The 24,894-nt window shown below is 40.1% G+C and overlaps 2 protein-coding genes across 3 annotated transcripts in view; one reads left to right on the top strand and one right to left on the bottom strand.

Annotated features, from left to right (window-relative positions):
- Positions 1-13,891, top strand: part of LOC106806646 — a 16,419-nt gene extending 2,528 nt beyond the window's left edge. Inside the window, exons 1-4 of one of the 2 annotated variants that reach the window (XM_014808648.1) lie at positions 8,509-8,592; positions 10,223-10,268; positions 11,182-11,333; positions 13,533-13,891. In XM_014808648.1, the coding sequence (XP_014664134.1) occupies positions 8,572-8,592; positions 10,223-10,268; positions 11,182-11,333; positions 13,533-13,667 (354 nt within the window). In that variant the 5' untranslated portion in view covers positions 8,509-8,571 and the 3' untranslated portion in view covers positions 13,668-13,891. Of the gene's footprint in view, positions 1-8,508; positions 8,593-10,222; positions 10,269-11,181; positions 11,334-13,532 lie in introns of those variants that run through there. The other variant, XM_014808649.1, reaches the window with a different exon arrangement.
- Positions 13,892-13,904: 13 nt separating this feature from the next.
- The window catches only part of LOC106806645 (proteasome subunit beta type-3-like), a 13,284-nt gene continuing 2,294 nt past the window's right edge, over positions 13,905-24,894 (bottom strand). The window contains exons 2-6 of the mRNA XM_014808647.1: positions 16,416-16,600; positions 15,937-16,044; positions 15,501-15,678; positions 15,187-15,281; positions 13,905-14,648 (exon numbers count right to left, since the gene is read on the bottom strand). Of these exons, the coding sequence (XP_014664133.1) occupies positions 14,600-14,648; positions 15,187-15,281; positions 15,501-15,678; positions 15,937-16,044; positions 16,416-16,600 (615 nt within the window). The 3' untranslated portion in view covers positions 13,905-14,599. The remainder of the gene's footprint in view (positions 14,649-15,186; positions 15,282-15,500; positions 15,679-15,936; positions 16,045-16,415; positions 16,601-24,894) is intronic.

The following is a 24,894-nucleotide window of genomic DNA, read 5'->3' on the forward strand; positions in this document are numbered from 1 at the left end:
GAAACACTCAACAACCAGATGGATTGAGAGCTTCTAATCCATCAAAGGCCAACGTTAAGGTTTCTACCCCTTGTGAGGGAAAACAATGGGCCGTGTTGAATGCAGTTGCTGGTAGTTTATATCTCTTTCACATCTAATATTGAATGTTCTGTCACTGGTCTTCACATACAGTTGTCTACTTCCATTAGCACATTTGCCAAAAATTTATCTCCATGCTTGTCGTATATACTACTTGAGGTAATTCTGCAGTTGTAAGTTTCATAGTCGCTAATGCAATGTGTTTAACAGTTTATTCGCGAGAAGGCCGATGTAAGGTTTAATAATGGATATAGGGCTGAACAACGCGTCACAGTTAAAATGTGTACTCTTAAATTGGCAATTTAACTAAATCAGTATATTTATAGTCTTGGACAAACAAAATTGCTAACAAACTTAAATAAGCAATATTCAGAAAGCAACTGTATTACGATCAGGCATCGTCAGAATAGTTGCTATGTTTTACTGTGTATTCTTATCGTGAGTAATGCCCCTAATATACATCTTGAACAAAACAACAACGCTGTATTTATTGAAAAATGGCACTGCTCTTGTGATTTGAAAATATCTGGGGAATTTATAAAATACCCTCAACCATAATCTTGTACAAGAACGTTTTTATTTCAGCTTTTCTCAAATCAGATCTGTGTCATTTTCCATTGTTACCCAGTAAAGCAGTATGGATTTATAATAAATGGAAGCCACGTTATGTGTGGTCATCGTGGCATAGATATTCAAGGAATGAGGTTCTTTTTTCTCAACTTCAAATATGAACAAAATAAAAAACAGTGTGAGTAAATCTGTAATGCTCATGATAATAAGCAAGATTCTGGCTTCTTAATTGGTTCCTCATTTTTTTACTACGTTAATGTTATCGCAATAAACGAATGACGGCTGGCTGCCTTCTCTAACTTACAAAAAAAGCTTGCAGCTGCAAGTGAGCATGATTGACATTCAGTTGAGTGGATTCACACTATAGAGTAAGAAATCTTGCACTTGTCAGGAGGTCGACCTTCACATAGTTGTTTGCAGGCATCCAACCGCTAGCTCGCCTCGTCAACGTAAGAGGCGCAGCCTTGTAGGTCGTGCCATGCTTGTCGTGATCACTGTCAGCCACTGTACTAGTTGGCAGGTAACAGTCACATTGTCAAGCTAAGAAACTTGCGGTTAGGGGGAAAAATAGGTTTCAAAAATCTGAAAGTTATATCGGTTCATTTGTATGCGTGTGATACCGAAAAAAAGCTCCGCAGCTCAAATGAAGAGGTAGGGATCAATGCAGTGGCGGGAATCCAGGATTTGATGAGCGGTGGCCGTAACGCCTATTCGTGCGCACGCTTTGTGTGCCAAATAACTGCCAATCGACTTCCAGCAGATTTTTTTGCGTTGTGAGCGATTGTAGTCTGAATTTTTGTATGGGATTTGTATGAAAAATACCGTGTCTCATCTGGCTTGCATCAACAAATTACGGATATAATATTATATACGAACACTACGATCGCCTCGGGCAATGATTCATATCAGATGCACATTGAGAAACCATATACTGCCTTAGGATATTAATATGTGCGTACCATCGACACCACTGTGCCAAACAAGCTTCGAGGCACGCTGGCTTTAATTCACTAGTGTACAGCTTGCAGCCACACTGAGGAGTCGTAGCGATATTTTGAGTGCTTGTTTTCTCGCCTATTACACCGATGTATACATTGTAGCGGCCCTACTTTGCTCAGTTCAGCATCAGAAAGAGCAGCCGTAAACTAGATACAATGCTGCACAAGTGCAACATTGAATGTATCGGCCGTGCAAACTAAAAAGTTCTCTGCTTATGTGCTATACTGGCCGATAAAACCGTTCAATTCAAATGCCAAACATAATACTTAATTGTGGTTGTGTGAATGACTGTGCGGTGTCGCCTAAATGTTTACTGCATACAGTTGAGTTTCCCTTGCCACGATCTTATAGTTTTCTTTATCGCCGGGCAGTAATTTCATGACATTACTTCTTTACGTAGTTTTTGAAATAGCACAACCATCGCACGTATGAAAGCGAAAGTAATGCGAAGCTGCGGAGCTTTGGACTTTAACCAAGAGCTTGATTATCCATCTTTACCTGTGTCTTTATTAGGAAACTTTCTGTTTATTCTGCAGATTTCTGCAGTGAATATGCATTCCGACCTGATTTTAATCGATTTGAAACCTTTATATATATCGAGCCTATAATGAGCGTGCGGTTCAATTCTTAAGGCCCCGATTTAATTCATTTAATCAGACTAATATCGAAAAGTCGGTTGCTCCGTAGAATGCGCCTCGTTTGTCAGTGGTTAACTTGGATTATCGATTGCCCTTTATAATCTGCACTGGCTCACTATGACGATAGTATAATGAAGATGGCCAATTTAGACGGAGCCTCTAAAAATCTTTGCGCTCGTTGTTTATAGGCATAGAAATAATATCTAGTTTAGACATATATAGCGAACTCTATATATATTATATGGCATCGTAAAAAACAAGCGGTTGGGTCTTGTACTAGCAGCCTCGAGATATATTGAGTCAAGCAAGCACTGCAGAGATTATTACGCGCGGTATTGAAAACTGGGTGAGAAAAAACGCGCTTACTAATAATACGTATATGGTATATGACATTCGGCTTAGCTTTCAACATTTCAGGAAGAATAAAAATACATTCTGTTTTAATTCACTCCTGATATGTATGTTGCTCTCCTCTCTCTCTCTCTCTCTCTCATCTCTCTCTCTCTCTCTCCTCTCTTCTTATCTATCTTCCTCTCTTGCTCCCTTCTCTCTCTCGGACCTCTCTCCTCTCTGTATCTTTCTCTCTCTCTCTCTCTCTTCTTCTCTCTTTCTTCTCTCTCTCTCTCTCTCTCTCTCTCTCTTCTCTCTCTCTTTCTCTCTCGCTCTCCTTCTCTCTCGCTCTCTCCTCTTTCTCTCTCTCTCTGCTTCTCTCTCTCTCTCTCCCTCACCCTATCTCTCTCCCTCGCCCTCCCTCCCCTTCCCGCCTCTCTTTCTACCTGCTCATCTCTCTTCCTACATCTCCCTCCCTCTCTTTCTTTCTTTCACCTTCTCTATCTCGCTCCCTTTCTTCTATTATCTTCCAAGCCTTCATGCACGATTTCTATCACTATTACATGCATGTAAATGGCCAAAGATGAAAGGAGTAATAACACGACCTTCAGCCAACACGAGCTGATTTTTCTAGGACTCGTCGATCGCTTGCTTTATTGGAAGTCGCGCGTACACAACCAGGATAAAGCGTCTGGATTTATAATGCCTACGAGGGTCGGTTGTCGTAATAATGGCGTATAATATGTACCCGGGTACTATCTGATTATGGTTTAGGGAGTAGGCGTAGGCGACATACTCGCGACACCTCGGGTACTTAAATATCACGACAACCGACCCCTGTCAGCTTTATAAATACGACCACGTTTGTGCATGACCCTATAGTTGTGACACAGAAGAAGCACGGCACGTACGTGACACTAGCGCCACGTTGGAAGTAAACCTACACGCCATTCGTCATCCCTGGTTGCAGTGCATTGTGACAATTTCACCGACGTAGGCCATCTTGCAGGGTAAACAATTCAACACCCTGAACGGTGCAGCTGTAATGTCAGCCGCTTGTAACGTCTCGTGAGGACAGTGTGACTCTGCTCGTTTCTTGCAACACCTGCTTACATATACCGGTAAAGCTAAGGTCAGTTGGGTCAGTGTGCGTCGCAAGGCGACGGATGCGGCAAGCGCACCGGGCAGACACCATCGCGAGGTTGGACGCCAAAATGGACTGCTCTATGCAAATTTTCATTTTCAACCACACTATGAAACGTATGTAAATTAAATCATCACGGCGCGTCGCATCATGAACATTGCTAAATTTGAATTTTGCTAGTTTGTATTATGACACTACTCATTCCATTACATTCATGTGCATATATGGGAATTAGGATTTACCGAGTAACATTAGTACAAAAATCATTAATCCTACTAATGCTGCGTATGGCCTGGGTCGGGGAAGGCTCGTCCATGGGCCGCGGTCGACACCATGAGTTACCGCATCGTAATGACATCAACTCTATAGTGAACGCCAGAGAGTATAGCGCGTCAAAGCTATGTTTTCAATGTGCTGATATATTTTCATGTATGCCTCGCGAATCGCATTATAGTAATCGAAATACTTGTGTCACAGGTCATTTTTCCCGGCTAGCGCGCATAGTGTCGACATTAGATAATTATAGTCCTGCGGCATAGTATTACTAATTCGTGGTGTCGCGCGCGCGTGCGTGCGTGCGTTTGTGTTGTGTGTGTGTGTGTGTGTGTGTGTGTGATGTGTGTGTGTGTGTTGTGTGTGTGTGGTGTGTGTGTGTGTGTGTGTGTGCGTGTGTGTGTGTGTGTGTGTGTGTGTGTGTGTGTGGTGTGTGCACGTACGTGCATGGGTCCTGATACCGATCTTCACATGTGTCGGTCAGCAATAATCGATAAACATTGTCTATTATATGATCCCTGATAATGACTACCCCAAATAGTGAGTAATATGAGCAAATAAGTTGTGATGGTAATAATACTAATAGTAAAGGTAGATAAATGATACTAAATAAGATCATAGCTGTGGGTGATGTAATAAGAAACGTGAGGAAATAATGGCATTATAATTCACCTTCATTGGTACAGATTTGGGTCGCGAGGATGGAAATTCCCAAAGCCTGCGTATAAATCAATGAAAATAGTTACGAATTACGCATTATAATTCATGACTGAAACAGAAATCACAAGATTTGCCGGAAGTAAGAACAGCCGCCAACACCAACGAATGAATATCTAATTATGTATAATATAAATAGAAGAAATACGATGTATTTTATTTTTATTATAGGTATTTCATTATAGGCGGAACGCCCCTTTCGTAATTGCTCAAAAGTTATTTCTCGAAAAACTGCAAACTTTAACACCGTTAATTTGATATCACTGAGACTGGAGCCTCTGCGTGTATACATCGACTTCTTCCCATACCATAAGTCAGTAAAACAATTACAACGACTTGTAATGCCATAAACACCAATAATTATGGCGCACCCGTATGGGCGCGCATGCAGGACAGGGCTCAATTCTGTCTCACAAAACTCAATTTTGTGAACACAAACTCAATTCTGTCAATCCTGTACCACAAAACACAATTTTGTAAAAACAAAAACTCAATTCTGTCAATCCGCGTTCCACAAAACACAATTTTGTAAACACAAAACTCAATTCTGTCAATCCGGTTCCACAAAACTCAATTTTGTAAACACAAAAACTCAATTTGTAAACACAAAACTCAATTCTGTCAATCCGGTTCCACCAAAACCGATTTTGTTGCCCAATATGCAGGCACGACGCATGTAAGAAGGGCTACCATTGGTGCAGAAACTGGGCTGGAGAATGTGTCATGGTCGCCATCTTGTTTCTTCTAGAACAATGGTAGCCCTTCTTACAGCATGCGCGTGTGCCATATTTGGGCAACAAAATCGAGTTTTTGTGGAACCGGTGATTGACAGAATTGAGTTTTGTAGTTTACAAAAATTGAGTTTTGTGGTACAGGATTGACAGAAATTGAGTTTTGTGGGGACAGGATTGACAGAATTGAGGTATGTGTTCACAAAACTCATTTTTGTCAAGTGTAAGGTACAAAAATGCCTGTCCTGCATGGCGCCCCGTACACCGACGACATGACAATTAACCACAACACACCAACATACCGCAACACACCAGCAGTAAATTCATGAACACATCTAGCTTCACTTTTACCCCCCTCAGCTATAAGCTTTGATCTAGTATCAACCAAATAACAATTTTAACATTCGTGCTAAATATCTCGTACTTGCATGTATACTAATTATATTTAGATGTAGATACCTATTTATACACACACTAAAGATATGTAACATCGACCAAATATGTCACGAATAATTGTTAGGCATTTTAAAATGTCTTACACTATTGTGCTATTTTAAACAACGTAGTGGGTTACAGTAGATATACATATTTGTGCAGTCTGCTGGCATTTATCGAGGATATTACCCCGTGCCGATATCAGTACTTGTCGTTAATCTAGCTCGGGCAATAACGAGCTAATAATAGTGTGGCGCGAAATTCAGTATATTGGATTTATAGCCGCTCTCGTCCAAGATTATTATCTGCTGGTATGTGTTCCTGGTTATCGTTTTCTTTAGTAAATGTGTAGGGGGACACTCAACAAACCGAATAGCGTTTAGGAATGAAAAGAATTTTCTTTCGAGCTGATTATTGGCTTATTGAACGTGTGCACCTATTTGTGGCTCTTATATATGGGTGGGTTCTATATATATTTGGGTGGGTTCTATGTGAGTAATATATATTACCAAGAGCATATAAAGAAGCCTTCTTTATATGCTCTTGATATTACTCACATAGAACCCACCCAAATATTAGCCAACCTTAACTGACTCAGGCATTGATCAAAACAAGTCGGAAAATCCTATAAAATCAAGAGCCCTTGTCACGCCTTCTGTTTAGTTACACCCAGGCCTATATTGGAAACGGACTAATATTGGTGTGGTTGAGAGTACACAATCTAATGATTGAGTATTGCGCATCACGAACAGCGCGTTGACTGCGTTAGAATCGCGGGATATTAACATTATGTAATTACCGTTATACTTAATGAGTGGGATAATCTTGTTCGTTAACATTGGTAGCATGCTTGGGCACACGTTTGTCGAGTTTAGGTACCTCTTTAACAGAAGAGACCTAAGTAGAATGGCTCGTTATATATGCCAGCGGAATAGGTTGTGTTTATGGTGGTGTGTTATAAAAGACGTATACGTATATGAATGATTTTATTGATATAATATAAAAATAAAATTATAGCAACTAAGGGTCATATAAACCCATAAACAAAGTTGCCGTGTGCCCTGTCTAATAGTAGCACGATCTACCATACCCCACTGGAGGTAGCCACTATACCGCGCTCGAACGCACATTCCCACCCTGCACAACTTCCAAACATACTGAATGAACATTTATGTACGAACATAATATTGCGGCATTACCGCCGGAAATCGCCCAGCACATGGTAAAATTCTGTAATCCTATTTGGCACAGGCAAATAAATAACAGTGTAGCGTAATTGTCACAGCAGAGTCGAAGACCTACAATCTGTGACTGGTTAGCCTTTCATAAGAAATTAAATTATTTATTTGTAAATATGAATATATAGGCCTATTAATTTTTCCACCAACCACAGAATGTAGGTACACATCTCATCTTTACTCAGAAAATTAGTTCGTTTACATTGGGATATTTCGAAAAAATGAGTTTTATCGTATGCTGTTTATGTATGCTTCTTATGCTGCTTGAAACTATATTAGAATGTTTTATGAGATGTGATTCAAACATATAGCTTATATCTAGGACGGCCTGTCAGCTGAGTGAAACACGTAACCTGACGTAATGAATAAATACATGGGGCGATGATTTTCGATGCAGTTTTCTTAAACACATGAAGTTTAGCGATAAATTAATATAATCAGAATGAGGGTCAAACTTGGCTTCACCGACCAACCAACCAACAAGAATAACAATATAGGAGATCCGCAAGCATAATATGCAAGACACAATGCTACCGAATGCTATTTGCGTCTACTCGTGCACCAGGAAGACTGCATGGTGCTTGCATTTAAACTCCTACGCCCTACTCCTACTCTTTACCCGACGAGTGGCTACCATACCAATTCACACGAGCTTTGGTAAATAAACAGTCTGGAATTTTGTGTATAGATCAATTAAGCTTATACCAATAACTGAAGCCTAGATAATCTTATAGTCCGATCTTCGTACATATATTATGTATGTATGTATGTATTTATGTACGTATGTATGTATATATATATATATATATTATATAATGCGTGTTCACAGGAATCATTGAAATAGTTGTTCCGCGTGATCTCATATACGTACATCTAATGCGATTGAACGTAGCCTCTCATATTCTCGTAGCAACGGTGATAGTTCGCGACGTATGTCGGATAGTGTGGACTGGAGAGTATAGGCAGCGAAGGCGCTCGTGTATGTAATGTAGAGTAATAAATAGATGCCAGGAACTCATTAAAGCGACATAAAAGTCGAATAAAAAACGCCATTTATAAGTACAGTGATAAAGAATTTGAATGTAAACAGCCACTTGGCGAATGTGTTTCATGATGTCAATTATTTTTGCATTTGAAATTGAATTCGAGTCAGGTCGGCATCACGCTTGTCGCTGTACGTCTATGAGAATTATCAGCGCGCACAAAATCAATGGATTCGCCCAGCGTTGCTACAGACGGCTGATGTCGTACGCAACTGTTGCCTAGATCGGTTACGTGCGCATTATGACGGCCGTAACACAATATTTACCAAGCGTAGCAAACGTTAGTCGAATCGCTCGCCCGTATATTGTACTCAATTCACAGGGAATCGCGTAGTGGCAGCTTTTATACTACATGAGAGCCACTGATTTGCAAAGATGCACACCTGGATTGTATACGTAAGTACATCGTCGATTCTTCGTCGATTGTCTTGATTATATTATCATTTCCCGCTCAATTTTTAATATTATCAATGTGTTTAATAGCATTACTTATGTTATATTACGGGGAAGATGCGACAGCGTAGATGTTGTTACTGACGATAATAATCTTGCTGACGTCATTGAGTAAAATTCTAAATTCGTTTAAGGTATCATATACTCGTTCTTCTAGAGCAGTGCTTCAGAAACTATTTCAGTGTCATTCACCCTCGAGTCTTTATCACAAAATTTAATTTCCTTCTTATGTTTTTCACTCATTTGCATTCACCCCGACAACAATTTCATTCACTGCATTGGTGAATAATTCTACAGTTTAAGAAGCACTGTTCAGAGCTCTATCGTGTGCACTACTCACTCAAGGTCTCGTTCATAAATCGCGTGGCAGTGACTACGTGAATTAATTCCCTGTTTTCGTAGCGCTTATGTGTGTGTGTGTGTATACATGCAAGTACGAGATATTTAGCACGAATGTTAAAATTGTTATTTGTTGATACTAGATCAAGCTTATAGCTGAGCGGGTAAAGTGAAGTAGATGTGTTCATGAATTTACTGCTGGTGTGTTGGGTATGTTGGTGTGTTGTGGTTAATTGTCATGTCGTCGGTGTACGGGGCGCCATGCAGGACAGGCATTTTTGTACCTATACACTTGACAAAAATGAGTTTTGTGAACACATACCTCAATTCTGTCAATCCTGTCCCACAAAACTGCAATTCTGTCAATCTGACCACAAAAACTCAATTTTGTAAACGACAAAACTCAATTTGTCAATCCGGTTCCACAAAACTCGATTTTGTTGCCCAAATATGGCACACGCCATGTAAGAAGGGCTACCATTGTTCTAGAAGAAACAAGATGGCGACCATGACACATTCTCCAGCCCAGTTTCTGCACCAATGGTAGCCCTTCTTACATGTGTGCGCTGCATATCTGGGCAACAAATCGAGTTTTGGTGGAACCGGATTGACAGAATTGAGTTTTGTGTTTACAAAATTGAGTTTTTGTGTTTACAAAATTGAGTTTTGTGGAACCGGATTGACAGAATTGAGTTTGTGTTTACAAAATTGTGTTTTGTGGAACGCGGATTGACAGAATTGAGTTTTTGTTTTTACAAAATTGTGTTTTGTGGTACAGGATTGACAGAATTGAGTTTGTGTGTCACAAAATTGAGTTTTGTGAGACAGAATGAGCCCTGTCCTGCATGCGCGCCCATACGGTGCGCATAATTATTGGTGTTATGGCATTACAAGTCGTTGTAATATTGTTTACTGACTATGGTATGGGAAGAAGTGCGATGTATACACGCAGAGGCTCCAGTCTCAGTGATATCAAATTAACGGTGTTAAAGTTTTGCAGTTTTTCGAGAAATAACTTTTGAGCAATTACGAAAGGGGGGAAGGGGCGTTCCGCCTATAATGAAATACCTATAATAAAAATAAAATACATCGTATTTCTTTATTTATATTATACATAATTAGATATTCATTCGTTGGTGTTGCGCTGTTCTTACTTCCGTGCAAATCTTGTGATTTCTGTTTCAGTCATAATTATAATCGTAATTCGTAACTATTTTCATTGATTTATACGCAGGCTTTGGGAATTTCCATCCTCGCGACCCAAATCTGTACCAATGAAGGTGAATTATAATGCCATTATTTCCTCACGTTTCTTATTACATCACCCACAGCTATGATCTTATTTGTACTATTACCTTTACTATTAGTATTATTACCATCACAATTATTTGCTCATATTACTCACTATTTGGGGTAGTCATTATCAGGGATCATAATAATAACAATGTTTATCGATTATTGCTGACGACACATGTGAAGATCGGTATCAGGACACATGCACGTACGTGCACACACCAGCACACACACACACACACACACACACACACACACCACACACACACACACACACACACCACACACACAACAACACACACACACACACACACACACACACACAAACGCACGCACGCACGCGCGCGCACACGAATTAGTAATACTATGCCCCAGGACTATAATTATCTAATGTCGACACTATGCGCGCTAGCGCGAAAATGACCCTGACACAAGATTCGATTACTATAATGCGATTCGCGAGCATACATGAAAATATATTCACACATTACGAAAACATAGCTTTGACCCTATACTCAGTGGCGTCACTATAGAGTTGATGTCATACGATGCGGTAACTCATGGTGTCACCCCCATGGACCTCCTCCCGTACCAGGCCATACAGCAGCATTAGTAGGATAATGATTTTTGTACTAATGTTACTCGTAAATCCTAATTCCTATATATCACTGAATGTAATGGCAATAGTAGTGTCATAAACAACTAGCAAAATTAAAATTACAATGTCATATGCACCGCCGTGATGTATTTATATTTACATAGTTTCATGTGGTTAAAATGAAAATTTCATAGACAGTCATTTTGGCGTCAACCTCGCTGATGGTGTCTCCCGGTGCGTTCCGCATCCCCCTTGCGACGCCACTGACCCAACTGACTTAGCTTTACCGGTATATGTAACAGGTGTTGCAAGAACGAGCAGAGTCACACTGTCCCTCACAGACGTTACAGCGGCTGACATACCAGCTGGCACCGTTCAGGTGTTGAATGTTTACCCTCAGATGGCCTACGTCGTGAATTGTCACATGCACTGCACCAGGGATGACGAATGCGTGGTAGGTTTACTTCCAACGTGCGCTAAGTGTCACGTACGTGCCGTGCTCTTTCTGTGTCACAACTAAGGGTCTGCACAAACGTGGTCGTATTACTAAAGCTGAAGGGGTCGTTGTCGTATATTTAATACCCGAGGTGTCGGCGAGTATGTCGCCTACGCCTACTCCCTAACCATATCAGATAGTTACCCCGGGTACATATTATACGCCATTATACGACAACGACCCTTCGTGCATTACTAAATCCAGATGCTTTATCCTGGTTGTGTACGCGCACTTCAATAAACAACGATCGACGAGTCCTAGAAAAATCACTGTGTTGGCTGAAGTCGTGTTATACTCATCTTTCATCTTTGCCATTTACATGCATGTAATATGATAGAAATACGTGCATGAACTTGAAGATAAAGAAGAAAGGGAGCGAGATAGAGAAGGAAAGAAAAGAAAGAGAGGGGAGGGAGATGGTAAGGAAGAGAGATAGGCAGGTAGAAAGAGGAGGCGGGAAGGGCGAGGGAGGGCGAGGGAGAGAGATAGAGGGTGAGGGGAGAGAGAGAGAGAGAAAGAGAGAGAGAGAAAGAGAGAGAGACGAGAGAGAAGAGAGAGAGAGAGAGAGAGAGAGAGAGTAGAGAGAGAGAAGAAGAGAGAGAGAGAGAGAAGAGAGAAGAGAGAGAGAGAGAGAGAGAGAGAGAGAGAGAGAGAGAGAGCAACATAATATCAGGAGTGAATAAAAACAAATGTATTTTTATTCATTCCTGATAATGTTGAAAGCGAAATGCGAATGTCATATACCATATAGTATTATTAGTAACGCGTTTTTTCTCAACCCAGTTTTAATACCCCAGTAATAATCTGCAGTGCTTGCTTGACTCAATATATCTCGAGGTGCTGTGACAAGACCAACCGCTTGTTTTTACCATGCCATATAAATATATATAGAGTCGCTATATAGTCTAACTAGGATATTATTTCTATGCCTATAACAACGAGCGCAAGGATTTTTAGAGCTCCGTCTAATTGTCCATCTTCATTATACTATGTCAAGTGAGCAGTGCAGATTATTAAAAGAGCAATCGATAATCCTGACAAACGAGCGCATTTCTACCAAGCACGACTTTTCGATATTAGTCTTGATTAAATGAATTAAATCGGGCCTTAGAATGACCCACGCTCATTATAGCTCGATATATATAAGGTTTCAAATCGATTAAAACAGGTCGGTAATGCATATTCACGCAGAAATCTGCAGAAATAAACAGAAAGTTTCCTAATAAAACAAGGGTAAAGATGGATAATCAAAGCTCTTGGGTTAAAGTCCAAAGCTCCGCAGCTTCCATTACTTTCGCTTTCATACGTGCGATGGTCGTGCTATTTCAAAACTACGTAAAGAAGTAATGTAATGAAATTACTCCCCGATAAAGAAAACTATCAAGATCGTGCAAGGGAAACTCAACTGTATGCAGTAACATTTAGGCGACACGCAGTATTCAAACAACACAATTAAGTATTATGTCGGCATTTGAATTGAATGGTTATCGCCAGGTATACACATAACAGAGAACTTTTAGTTTCACGCCGATACATTCAATGTGTGCACTTGTGCACTTGTATCTAGTTTACGCTCTCTTTTCTGATGCTGACTGAGCAAAGTAGGCCCTACAATGTATACATCGTGTAAAGGCGAGAAACAAGCAGCAAATATCTGCTAGCACTCTCAGCGTGGCTGCCAAGCTGTAACACTAGTTGAATTAAAGCCAGGCGTGCCTCCAAGATTTGTTTGCACAGTGGTGTCATGTAGCACATATTAATATACTAAGCAGTATTGGTTTCTCATGTGCATCTGATATGAATATTGCCCGAGGCGATGTAGTGTTCGTATATAATATCTATCCGTAATTTGTTGATGCAGCCAGATGAGACCACGGTATTTTCCATACAAATCCCAACAAAATTCAGACTACAATCCTCAACCAACAAAAAATCTGCTGGAAGTCGATTGGCACTTATTTGGCACACAAAGCGTGCGCACGGGCGTTACGCCCCCCATCTCAAAATCCTGGATCCGCCACTGCATGATCCCTACCTCTTCATTTGACTCGGAGCTTTTTTTCGTATCACACGCATACAAATGAACCATATAACTTCAGATGACTATTCCACTAGCCCAAGTTCTTAGCTTGACAATGTACTGTTACCTGCCAACAGTACAGTGGCTGGAACAGTGTCACGACAGCATGCACGACCTACAAGGCTTACGTTGACGAGGCAGCTACGGTGGATCCTGCAAACAACTATGTGAAGGTCGACCTCCTGACAAGTGGCAAGATTCTTCCTCTATAGTGTGAATCCACTCAACTGAATGTCATCCATCTCACTGCACTGCAAAGCTTTTTTGTAAGTTAGAAAACAGCCAGCCGTTCATTCGTTTATTGCGATAACATTAACTAGTAATAAAATGAGGAACCAGATTAAGAAGCCTAATCTTTGCTGTATTGACTAGACATTACAGATCTTACTCACCTGTTTTTATATTTGTTATATTTGGAAGTTGAGAAAAAAGAACCATTCCTTGAATAGCTATGCACGATGACCACACATAACGTGCTTGCATTTATTATAAATCCATACTCTTTACTGGGCAAGTTGACACAATCTGATTTGATAAAGGTGAAATAAAAAACCTTCTTGTACAAGATTATGGTTTGAGGGTTATTTATAAATTTCACCAGATATTTCAAATCACAAGAGCAGTTGCCATTTTCATAAATACAGGTTGTTGTTTTGTCAAGATGTATATTAGGGCATTATCACGATAAGAACACAGTAAAACATACAACTATCTGACATGCCTGATCGTAATACATTGCTTTCTGAATACTGCTTTTAAGTTTGTTACAATTTTGTTTGTCAATGACTAATAAATATACTGATTTAGGTTCAAATTGCCATTTAAAGTACACATTTAAACTGTGACCTTGTTCAGCCTATATCCTATTAAACTTACATCGGACTTCTCGCGAATAAACTGTAAACACATTGCATTACGATATGAAACTTACAACTGCAGAATTACCTCAAGTAGTATAACGACAACATGAGATAAATTTTTGCAAATGTCTAATGGAAGTAGACAACTGTATGTGAAGACCAGTGGAAAGAACATTCAATATTAGATGTGAAAGAGAATAAACTACCAGCAACTCTTCACGGGGCCCATTGTTTTCCCTCACAAGGGGTAGAAAATTAACGTTGCCTTTGATGATTAGAAGCTCTCAATCCATCCTGGTTTTGAGTGTTCTTACAGTAACCTTGTCCTTTTCACTGCAACATACAAAATGTTAAATTATCTTAGGTGTGTAAAATACACTAATTCCCTCCATTAATGCCATAGTTAGGTTCCTGAAAACTGTGACTTTCGCTGAAACAAGGGTCGTTGTCGTATAATGGCGTATAATATGTACCCGGGGTAATATATATATACACAATTCTGGGGGCCCATTGTCGGTAACTTAGTCTTAACATAATTATAAACTTTTTCTCGTACATTAAAACTCTATACAGTGCATATTAAAAACTTGTAGCTTTACCTTGTTTCTGTCAATGCCCGGGCATTGTCAATGGCTTATAATAAACAATTTTAAGACTAATGTTACAACAAATTTTGTTTCTGATAATGGGTCCGTGGCTATTAAACAAAATCATGAGGTGGTTCATCACTAATGAGAACTTCACATACCTAAATGTCCATAAAACTATTTTTAGGAATTTCTTGTAGCCATATATGGCCCTACTAAGACCTAAAACATTAAGTCTCTTAAAAAATAATCCATCAACTGATGCAGCATATGTGTGTACTCACATAACAAAAACCTTGGCTCCCCATCCTGATACAGCATCGCGATCAACTGCATTTAGTAATGCTTGTGATATCGTCTCAAACAAATCATCTGGACTCTGAAAGAGACATGGAGACAGTGAGCATAAAGTAGACTTTACATAAAATATCTAAAATATCTTTACATAAGTGTGAATGACATGATACCTGTAGACAAAGCAGTCACGGTGTGACTGTGAAGCTGGAGGAAGTAACATACATGTATGCACATAGTTCAAATATGACACGATTGATAATGAAACTGAAATTTACATTTGACATATTACTGAAATACTGACCAAGTCTGGTGTCCACAATGTCTCACACATTCCATACATCTGTTCGGATGCTGTGCCACTCACAACAAAGTCGTCTGTGATCATAGGACAACCGATGAGGTCCAGGGAGCAGACAAATGGCTCTGCAGTGATCGGATCCAAACCCGCTATCACAGGTTCAACAAAGTATGGGCCAAACCTAGCACAAAGAAATAAGAGGTACATCTCAGGATGTGACCAGAAATATGTACATATGCATAGAAAAAAATGGGTGGCACCTTTACCCAGGTCGAATGGAATAAATACGGCACCCTTTCACATTAAATTTTTTCGAAAACTGAGACATGGTGAAGGGTGCCAATAGCAGAGACAAAATGTGTATCTACAGTATAATGCATTTTATTTTTTAGACTGTAGACTATTACATCGACATGCAAGAAACAATAAATTAGTTTACCTTCGTTCATACAGTAGATTTGAAACAACACTCATGAACGTCTTCGGTTTTATTTCTCTGTTTTCTCTCAGTGTGTACAGATTGAGACGGTACTTTAACCGTTGAGATCTGGAAGTTAAATGCCAAAATGTCTCTTCACTCAACAGATCAAGGTGTATTAAAAGATATATTGAGGCACTACACAATTTAGGCCTTACACCATATTAAAGCAAACATAAATCGAAATACCTCAACAAATATATAATGCAAAGCATATTCTTAGAACTGCATTGCAATTAACAGAGCACACCAAGTAACACCAAGCAAGATCTAAATGAACAAACACACTCTGACATAGTATGAGCCTAACACTTTCATTTCAGAGATAATTTTCCTTTGAATACTTTTATATGGAATTTCAATTTCTGGGAAGATAGACTGTAAATTGTAATCTTTGTTAACTACAATTGCAGAAAATCGTTGACAGTACTGGTACATACACTGTTTGTGTGTCCGTTGCAAGACCAGGGAGACCAACATACAATCTTTCACCCATTTTAAAAATTTTGTCGAAATCTGTGGCGACTGTCTGTGCTTGGATACCGAAGCGTCTGTCACAAGCAATGGCAACACAATTCTTCCCCTTCATTGCGATCACATCGCCACCATTATATGACAGGATACTCTGTAATAAAAAATGAATCAATAAATGTTCTAGTCACGAAAGTTCCCTTCATATTTTATCTAGATCTGTATGTTTATATTATGGAAGTTGAATGTTCAGGTTACCTGCAATGAGTAAAGGTACCTTGTCATGCAGTAACTCATGACAGGTCCAGGTTTACCACGAAACGTAAAGATTAGTCACTGAAATTTAAATCCACTGTCCTAAAATAAAATGTGCTGTTCCAATAAGCTACATACCCATAATAATCATTATCAGGAGGGGGAGGTGTAGAAAGGGTCACCATAAGAGTACAATTAGAATCACAATAAGCACACAAAGATTTCCTGATAAATGATGATTTATTCCTAGGCACACACATGGCTGGGACTAATAACTCCTATCATACGTACATAATCATTGTATAGAACAACAAACTAGTATGGCACCGACTACAACCCAACCTCTTGTACTACAAAATATATGATACAACATGGCTGCACCCGGGTGTAAATGATGCTGTGCAAGCAGTTGTTACATGTTTTGTGTTTCAGAGGGCAGAAGCGAATTATTTGGGTTTTAAAATTGCATCTGACACATAGCATGATGACATTTCAGGTGACATATTGTATACAGCTGGCAAAAGGTTAATCGCCTAGCAGTTCATTTACGGGGGATTGAGCCTATTTTGAGGACAAGCACTTATATATAGGCTTCATTCATCTCACACCATTTTCAATCATCTCGAGCACTAAATTGATGTGACCAATTATTAGCTTACGAGTAGTATTTAGCACGTCTCGTTTTATTGAGACGCATGGGAACTTATATGTAAGATGCAGTGCACCTGCTTTTGCACCTCCAGTCAGTACTGCTGATACGATGGTAGAATACTGATAAAATCTTTTAAATGTAGCAGACATGTCAAGTTGCCAAGTCTCACGCATTGAGCGCGAGACTCACGCAATTTGGTCAATTCTCACGCTCTCACGCAAAAATCAAAATCAATAAATAAATAATTAAAACCCCCTATTTTCAGTCCCAGATACCTGGGGCAGGTTTGACGAAGCGTACTTAAGTATTTAATCATGATTAAATCACTAATCATGATTAACTTTCCGTACTTAAATTAAAGTGACTGTTTCACGAAGCGTAATTAACTTTAAACATGATTAAGTTAATCACAATATTTAATTCTACTCAGGAGCATGATTAAATCCACTAATCATAATTAGTTGCTAGTACTAGAAGTTGTATGTAGGTAGTACTAGTATATTAAGTACTCTGCAGATTTTACAATTGGAAATTTTACTTCAATTTTTTTCCCAAAGAAATTTAAATTATCTAAGATTAGCTGTACTAATTTAGTCATTATAATTGCAAATTAATTCCTTTTCATGTACCGAATTTGTAGATACTTTTGGCGTTGTCCGCCATTTTGAATACAGTGTAATTCATGTTTAAGTCGGCTAATTATGTGATTAGGCCAAAACAAAATATAGGTGTGGTTACCGTTTCATGCCAAAAAATAGGGTAGGTAGGTAGGGAAAACATTTTATTTTATTGAAACATTTTATTTACGAACCATGTCCGAAGGATGCGAGTTGTGCCTTTTGAAGCAGGAACTGTCCAATTCATATTTTTTTTTTTTTACTTCAAAGAAAATTGACAATAAAATGTTTAGGGTCGCTGGGAATAAATAGGGTCGGTCAGGAAACGGTAACCACACCTATATTTTGTTTTGGCCTTAGTTAAATATGTACTTAAATCGCTTCGTGAAACAGATTTTTAAGTATGATTAACTAATCATAATTACTGGAGGTTAAGTATGATTAGTGATTTAATCATAATTAAAGTTAATCACGCTTCGTGAAACTGGCCCCAGTATACTAGTATCGGAAGGCTAAAGCCCGATCAACAGCGCCGCTCCGCGGCCGCCCAGCTAGCTAGCTCGCTCCGGCCGTATACGTATATGCTATAAGCGGCGCGGCGCGCATTTTATTTGCCTGCTTGGAATCCAATATCCCTCCTGGATGATGGCTTTGCAGGTTACTGAGGTATTTTGTTTACTTTTCAATTCTCAGCTTGCACTTTTACTAGACTAGTTTCTAGTACTAGTTCTAAAGTTTATCTAGGCTATTTTCCAATACTTCTAATCATTCAAAATGAGTAAGAACTTATATTTATAAAGGCAATAAATCATACCATAGATATGCACTAAATTGCACCATTTCAAACCTCAAATTTCGAAAAGCTCCATACCGTGGAGCACGGTACGGACATGACTTTAATTATGATTAAATCACTAATCATACTTAACCTCCAGTAATTATGATTAGTTAATCATACTTAAAAATCTGTTTCACGAAGCTATATAGTATTATTAGCTCTTGCTATGATCAATATCAATACAACTTTAGGTTAATTGTGGCTTTTCTAGTACTGCCTTGATATAAAACTGCTCGTTTTTTAATCGGGTGGTATTCTAAGAGATACTTATAACAAGACCCGCAGAGGGTCTGGGCTCATCTGAGGTCTGTTGCTACGGTTATAAACGTAACATTTAAGTCATGCGTAGTGACACCTTTGTTAGGCACAGATATGCAGATACGCAGTTGCGTACACATTTCAGCAACCTTCTGCATTCTGCATACCTCCCAAATCCCATTGGTTGATACAAATCGCATGCCTGAAACTCCTGTTTTATGGTGCATTGTGACCCTAACCCTAACCCTATCAGGGTTCTCCCCAGGATGAAATTCAAACAGGGGCGAGGGGAGGGGGGAACCTAGGGGGAAAGGGAAAACTATGGGGTCCTAAGGGCGTGTATTTTTTACAGTACCGACTAATTAATTGCGTAAAATTGCCACACACATAGACGGTATTTGGGGTTCTTGTCAATATATGAGATTAAGCCGAGGTCGTTGTAAACAGTCCCTGACAGGTTACTGTGCCATTGGTCCAGGTTTCACCGTTGATGTCTGTCCCTGCAGTGCCATGCCGTGGTAACGGTAAAAATACACCGTGCGGAATTGTCCCCCCTGGTCGAGACGGCAATTCCTTATGAACGATTCCGATTTCCCAGCGCTGGGCGAAACTTTTTTATTGTGGTGGAAATTTAAAACGGGGCGGAGGTTAAATTTAAACGGGGCGCGCGGCGCCCGTTTGCGCACGTAGGAGACCTGCCTATTTAAAAAATAAAAAATTAAATTGTTGTAAAAATTATTTGTTGTTATTAAATTGTTGTAAATAAATAATGTAAATATTTGAATTAATTGGGAAAAAAATAGTTAAATGGATAGATAGAAAAATACAGAAAACAGGTAAATAATAAAAAATCATATGGGATTCGATCAACAGACCTTTGAGCCGTGACGCCCTGTGCTGTCACGTTCGGCTATCCAGGCTTTATTGGTTTTTCTAGATTATGAATGTTCGCATGAATATGACAACACTGTGATGTCATTGAGGCAGTTCAGAATCATGTTTAACCCTGCCTTGAGGGTCAAAGGTTATCAGACACTTTACTTCTTTGCAACGTCGTGCAGGGCTCGACTTTAGACGGTGGCCCGGGTTTGGCCAAATGCCCAGACCTGAAACGGGTCCGGGCCACGCTGACTGTTCCGGTTTTTGGTGGCGCCGCCTGGCACCAATAAAATAAAGGCCGTGGGCTAACGCCGCAGACGAGGAGCCGCTAGTTTCGCGGGGTCTGGACATCCATCTCACACAGAGATCTTGCGACACGTACACGCATGATTGCGCAAGGGGACGCTCTGCTGATTGCCGTGTGTGTGTGTGTGACGTGTGTGTGCGTGTGCGTCTGCGCGTGTGCGCGTGTACGTGTGTGTGTGTGTGTGTGCGTGTGCCCGTGCGTGTGCGCGTGTGTGTGCGCGTGTGCCCGTGCGCGTGTGTGTGTGTGTACGTGTGGTTTACTGGAAGCAGATTCTGAGAATGTGAATCACAACAAGAAACAATGCTTAACTTGGCCTAAATCAAAACAGTAGTGCACGTGCAATCTATTCGCTACTCATCAAATGTGTGGGTTCTTTGCACAATTCATTTCGCCACGAGTTCAAGACAAGTGCGTACATACCAGAGTGTTGTTTCATCTTTGATTTTGATTACGATATGATTTGATTTTATGATTAGACTCTGATGGGTCTGACCCCATGTCAGAAATTGATTCTGATTCATCAGAAGGTTCAGATGACAGTCACACTGACATTGAATGATTGAAGGACAGTTTTGATTGACATCTTAATGACATGAGTTCTGCTACTTAATAAAGATACTGCCAGAGAATTTGAAAGCTTTTTAATATTTGGGAACTTATTTAACTCAGTCAGGGTTTTGTTCTTTCTTTGTTGTTGTCGTAATCTAGCTATGTTATTGCGATTATTTGCCAAAACACATTACCCATAGTTAGGATACAAATAAATTATTTAATAAATGTAGCGACCGGGCCACCTGGAAATCCATTTGGCCACCTGAATCTCATACTCAAGTGGCCCGGCCGGCCACCTGAAAAAAAAGTTAAGGGCAACCCCTGCAGTGGAAAGCACATTTCATGGTCCTTTCAATAAAGTGATAAAAATGGTAGGTCAGCGCTGAAACAAAAAAGTTTTCCACTCTGTCCATTAGGCCATGTCCTCAGAAAATGTCTGATATCTGACCTTTACCCCACTGCCCTTTGACCTGTGACCTCCAATTTCGCACTGGTGATGGGTTTCCTGCCCATCACACTATACACCGAATATTAAAAGCGTAGGTCAAGCCGTTAAGATTTGTGCCGCAATTCCGTATTTCCTCCTATACCTTAAGTTAAGGGAGAAATATTCCCCTTCCGTTTACACATCTTGAGCCCCAAATTTGTCCTCCCGAGTCGTTTTCACGACCCCCCCGATGTCCCGAATATCGTGACCGTACGTCGAGCAGTTAATATTTGTGCCCAACTGTTGACGGACGCACGGACTCACGGACGCACGGACAATCATGCGATTCTACAAGCTGCATCTGACTACGTCAGATGAGCTAAAAATCCAGACACCGCCGAAACTCTATTAGAACATGTCATATTCAAGAAGCCCCTTGCTATCCTGGCGCTACCTATCGGCAACTAAAATAATTAAAGCAAAACTGTCTTCATAACCAAATACACTAACTTTGTCTAACCATATTTTTCATCCTAACCCCAAGAACATATGTATAGAAAGAAGTCAATGAATGTCCAGTGAATCTGAGGGATAGATTGTTAGATGGTTGCAGGTCCAGAATTGTAGACAAACACTGCTTTTAAATAACAGCAATCTTAGTGTAACATATGAATCTACACAGTTTCGATGCATTCAATAACAATTATAACACCCTGGCATGGCCATCATTGTGTACAAGGATTATGGTTTACTCACATAAGCATTATTAATAGCACTCAGCATCATTATGTGAAAAAGTACAATAAAATGATAAAATTTATTATTTTCCATATTATGAATTTATCAATCAATATGCAAGAGGTTTTTTCATTGCAAACCTCATATGGAAAACTGCAGCTTCCCCACCTAGTAGTGATTCTAGGAATTATGAGTTTACCTTTTTCTAATGAGCCCAGAGTTACACTGTTAGTGTATGCTAACACTAAACCTGATCCTAGCCCTAAACATAAACCTCAACTTGTCATTATCACTAATCATAGTGCTCTATGCCAATTATTTCATTTACATGAACCTAAAAATGATTCCCTTTGAATTTGCAGTGGTGCCCTAAAATATTGCATATATAAATAATAAGTGTTAGGGGGATTGGGCTTAGGGTGATTTATTTGCACGACTCTAAAAGTAGGATCGAGTGTTCAGGCAGTGTTTTAAATGATAATAACTACCATAAGCACTTAGGCCATTCCAATAATAAAATACTGTAAAATATACACAAATTCAGATTTTTCTACCAGTCTTAAACTTATTCTCTCATATAAATAGAAAAATTAATACATGCAGACAGATCTCACCTGTTAGCAGACATGTTACTCATTACTACAGCATAAAAATTACTACAAGTTTGTGCTGTTATATGCCATTAGTGTTATATGCTATTATACACTAAATGAACATCAAACTTGTGCATGCATTCATGAGATTTTCAGAAAATGAAATCTGAAAATGCTGCCACAAAACATGTGCAGGTGTTTACATGACATAAACTGTTCCAGACTAGTACCTTATATTGACATGTACACAAATGTAACATAGTGTAAAGACAAACTAACAGTCAATGGCATCTCGTGAGATGCAAGAATCACGTGCTAATGATGTTGAAATATGTAAACAAATCTTCTTTGAAATGCACATTCGTACACATATTATTTAAAATAATAATGTGTGACTGTGTGAGTGTACAATGCCTTACTTTATATACTTGGTGTTACACAAAGAGTACCGGTAAGTATCAGAATGGTTGAGAAAATATGTGAAATCTGTGGTTTAATGATTAAGCTACTCTCTATCATGTATTAATTCCACACAAATGCTACATAAATGCTCCTCTACACCACAGTCTTGCTTCGCACTTCACCTCCATCTTGGAATGTGGGCATAGATGAGTATTCACTTGTGCAAATTATCATCCTTACATTTGAGTAGAATTAAATTAACCAAGATTATCCTCTAAAATCCGGCAGAAAACTCGCTCAGTGCAGTTATAAATGGAAGCAACTGCCTGCTTACACACGAGCAATAGCACCACATTGCATGCTGCCCTTGTACCATTGTACCATTTCTACCATTGTAGCTCGTCGCAGAACACGTTTTGCTGGTCACTGTTTTCGTGCCAAAAACCAAATCATATCTGATGTGATCTGCTTGAGACTGCCTTGCCCAACCAGAGAAAGACGGCCACTGAACAACATTGACTGCATTGCAAGAGATATCCAGCATGACATAGCGGACATGCAGACACTTATGATGGACAAATATTCATGGCATGGCATTGTGAACTCTATCTCGGATGCATCCGCTGAGTAGTAGTAGTAGTAGTAGTAGCATGCTGCCCCCTGCTCCCGAGCTCAAAGACAAGGCCTGCCACTAAGCCAGGCCAGGATGATTTGGACAAGAATGATGCATTGTTAGAATCTCAACTACGTTCATTGGCCATACCCTAGTAGTAGTAGCACCAGGGTGCGAAATTAACGGGAGTCCGGAGTCAAATACGCCCAGATTTACTGTGGGACTCCCTGATTTGACGTATGCAGGAGTCTGTGTGACTCCCTAAAAATTCTGCTATGTACTACCTAGTTCATTCGAGAACACGGCCTCGTGGAAATACAGGGTTTCTTCTACATGTATAGGAGGCACTGCGGCGCACCGCCGTTGTCAAATTTAACAACGCCGTTGTGAAAATGTTCCTGTATTTACCCGCCGTTGTCAAAATAGTGGCAATCCAAAAATAAACAGATCACAACGTGCTTCTGACTATATACATGGAAAATCGTAATGAAATTCACAGCAACGTTTCTTTTTGCGTGCCGGCACACTCCTGTGTAATTCCAGATTGCAGCTTTCTCCTCGATTCCGGGGAGTTTTGCTGTCGCTCCCTCATACCAGTGGTGCCCACCCCTACATATACAGCAATAAGCATGCCCATGCGACTGTAACAATTAGTGCATTCGCCCCCCACCCGTACTTCAATCAATGCCACCCCAGCCAGCAAGCACGAGCCACGATGTGCACAGCCATTGACGTGGGTGACAGCTTAACAGGGGTGTAGCGGGCTACTTTTTTCCTTTTTTTTTCCTTTTGCGTGAATGTGTAAGAATGGGTCCAGATGCGTGGGTATCCCGCGAAATGCGCAGCGTAAGACTTGGTAGGTCAGTAGTAAGATTTACAGTATTCAACATCAGGCCCCTCCCTACATTGCGCAAACCGGGTGCGCCCGCCCGTTTGGGAAAACTCCCCCCCCCCGTTTCAATCGTTGCGCCACGTTTAAATTACCTCCGCCCCGATTAAATTCCACCACAATAAAAGTTTGACAGCGCGGGAATCGATCGCTTATTAATGCCGCCATTTTGCAAGCAGTAACCAAAGCACACTTGTGTGCTTCGCTGTGATTGGCTGGTCACCATCACTGCTAAGCCAATCAGGAGAGAGCTCTTTTGAACAGTTCACACATGCGCATAGTCAAAAACTACATGAGGAACAGGCTGAGTGAGTCAGCTTTGGACTGCAGACTGGCACTGCTGCTACTGGCAATTGAGGGGCCACCTCGGCAAGAATTCCTATTCGACCAGGCCCCCGGACCCCCCTAGTGTCCCGTCCCCCTCTCCC

The sequence above is a fragment of the Priapulus caudatus genome, unplaced genomic scaffold (assembly GCF_000485595.1).
Source record: "Priapulus caudatus unplaced genomic scaffold, Priapulus_caudatus-5.0.1 Scaffold171, whole genome shotgun sequence".
Lineage (NCBI taxonomy): Eukaryota > Metazoa > Priapulida > Priapulimorpha > Priapulimorphida > Priapulidae > Priapulus > Priapulus caudatus.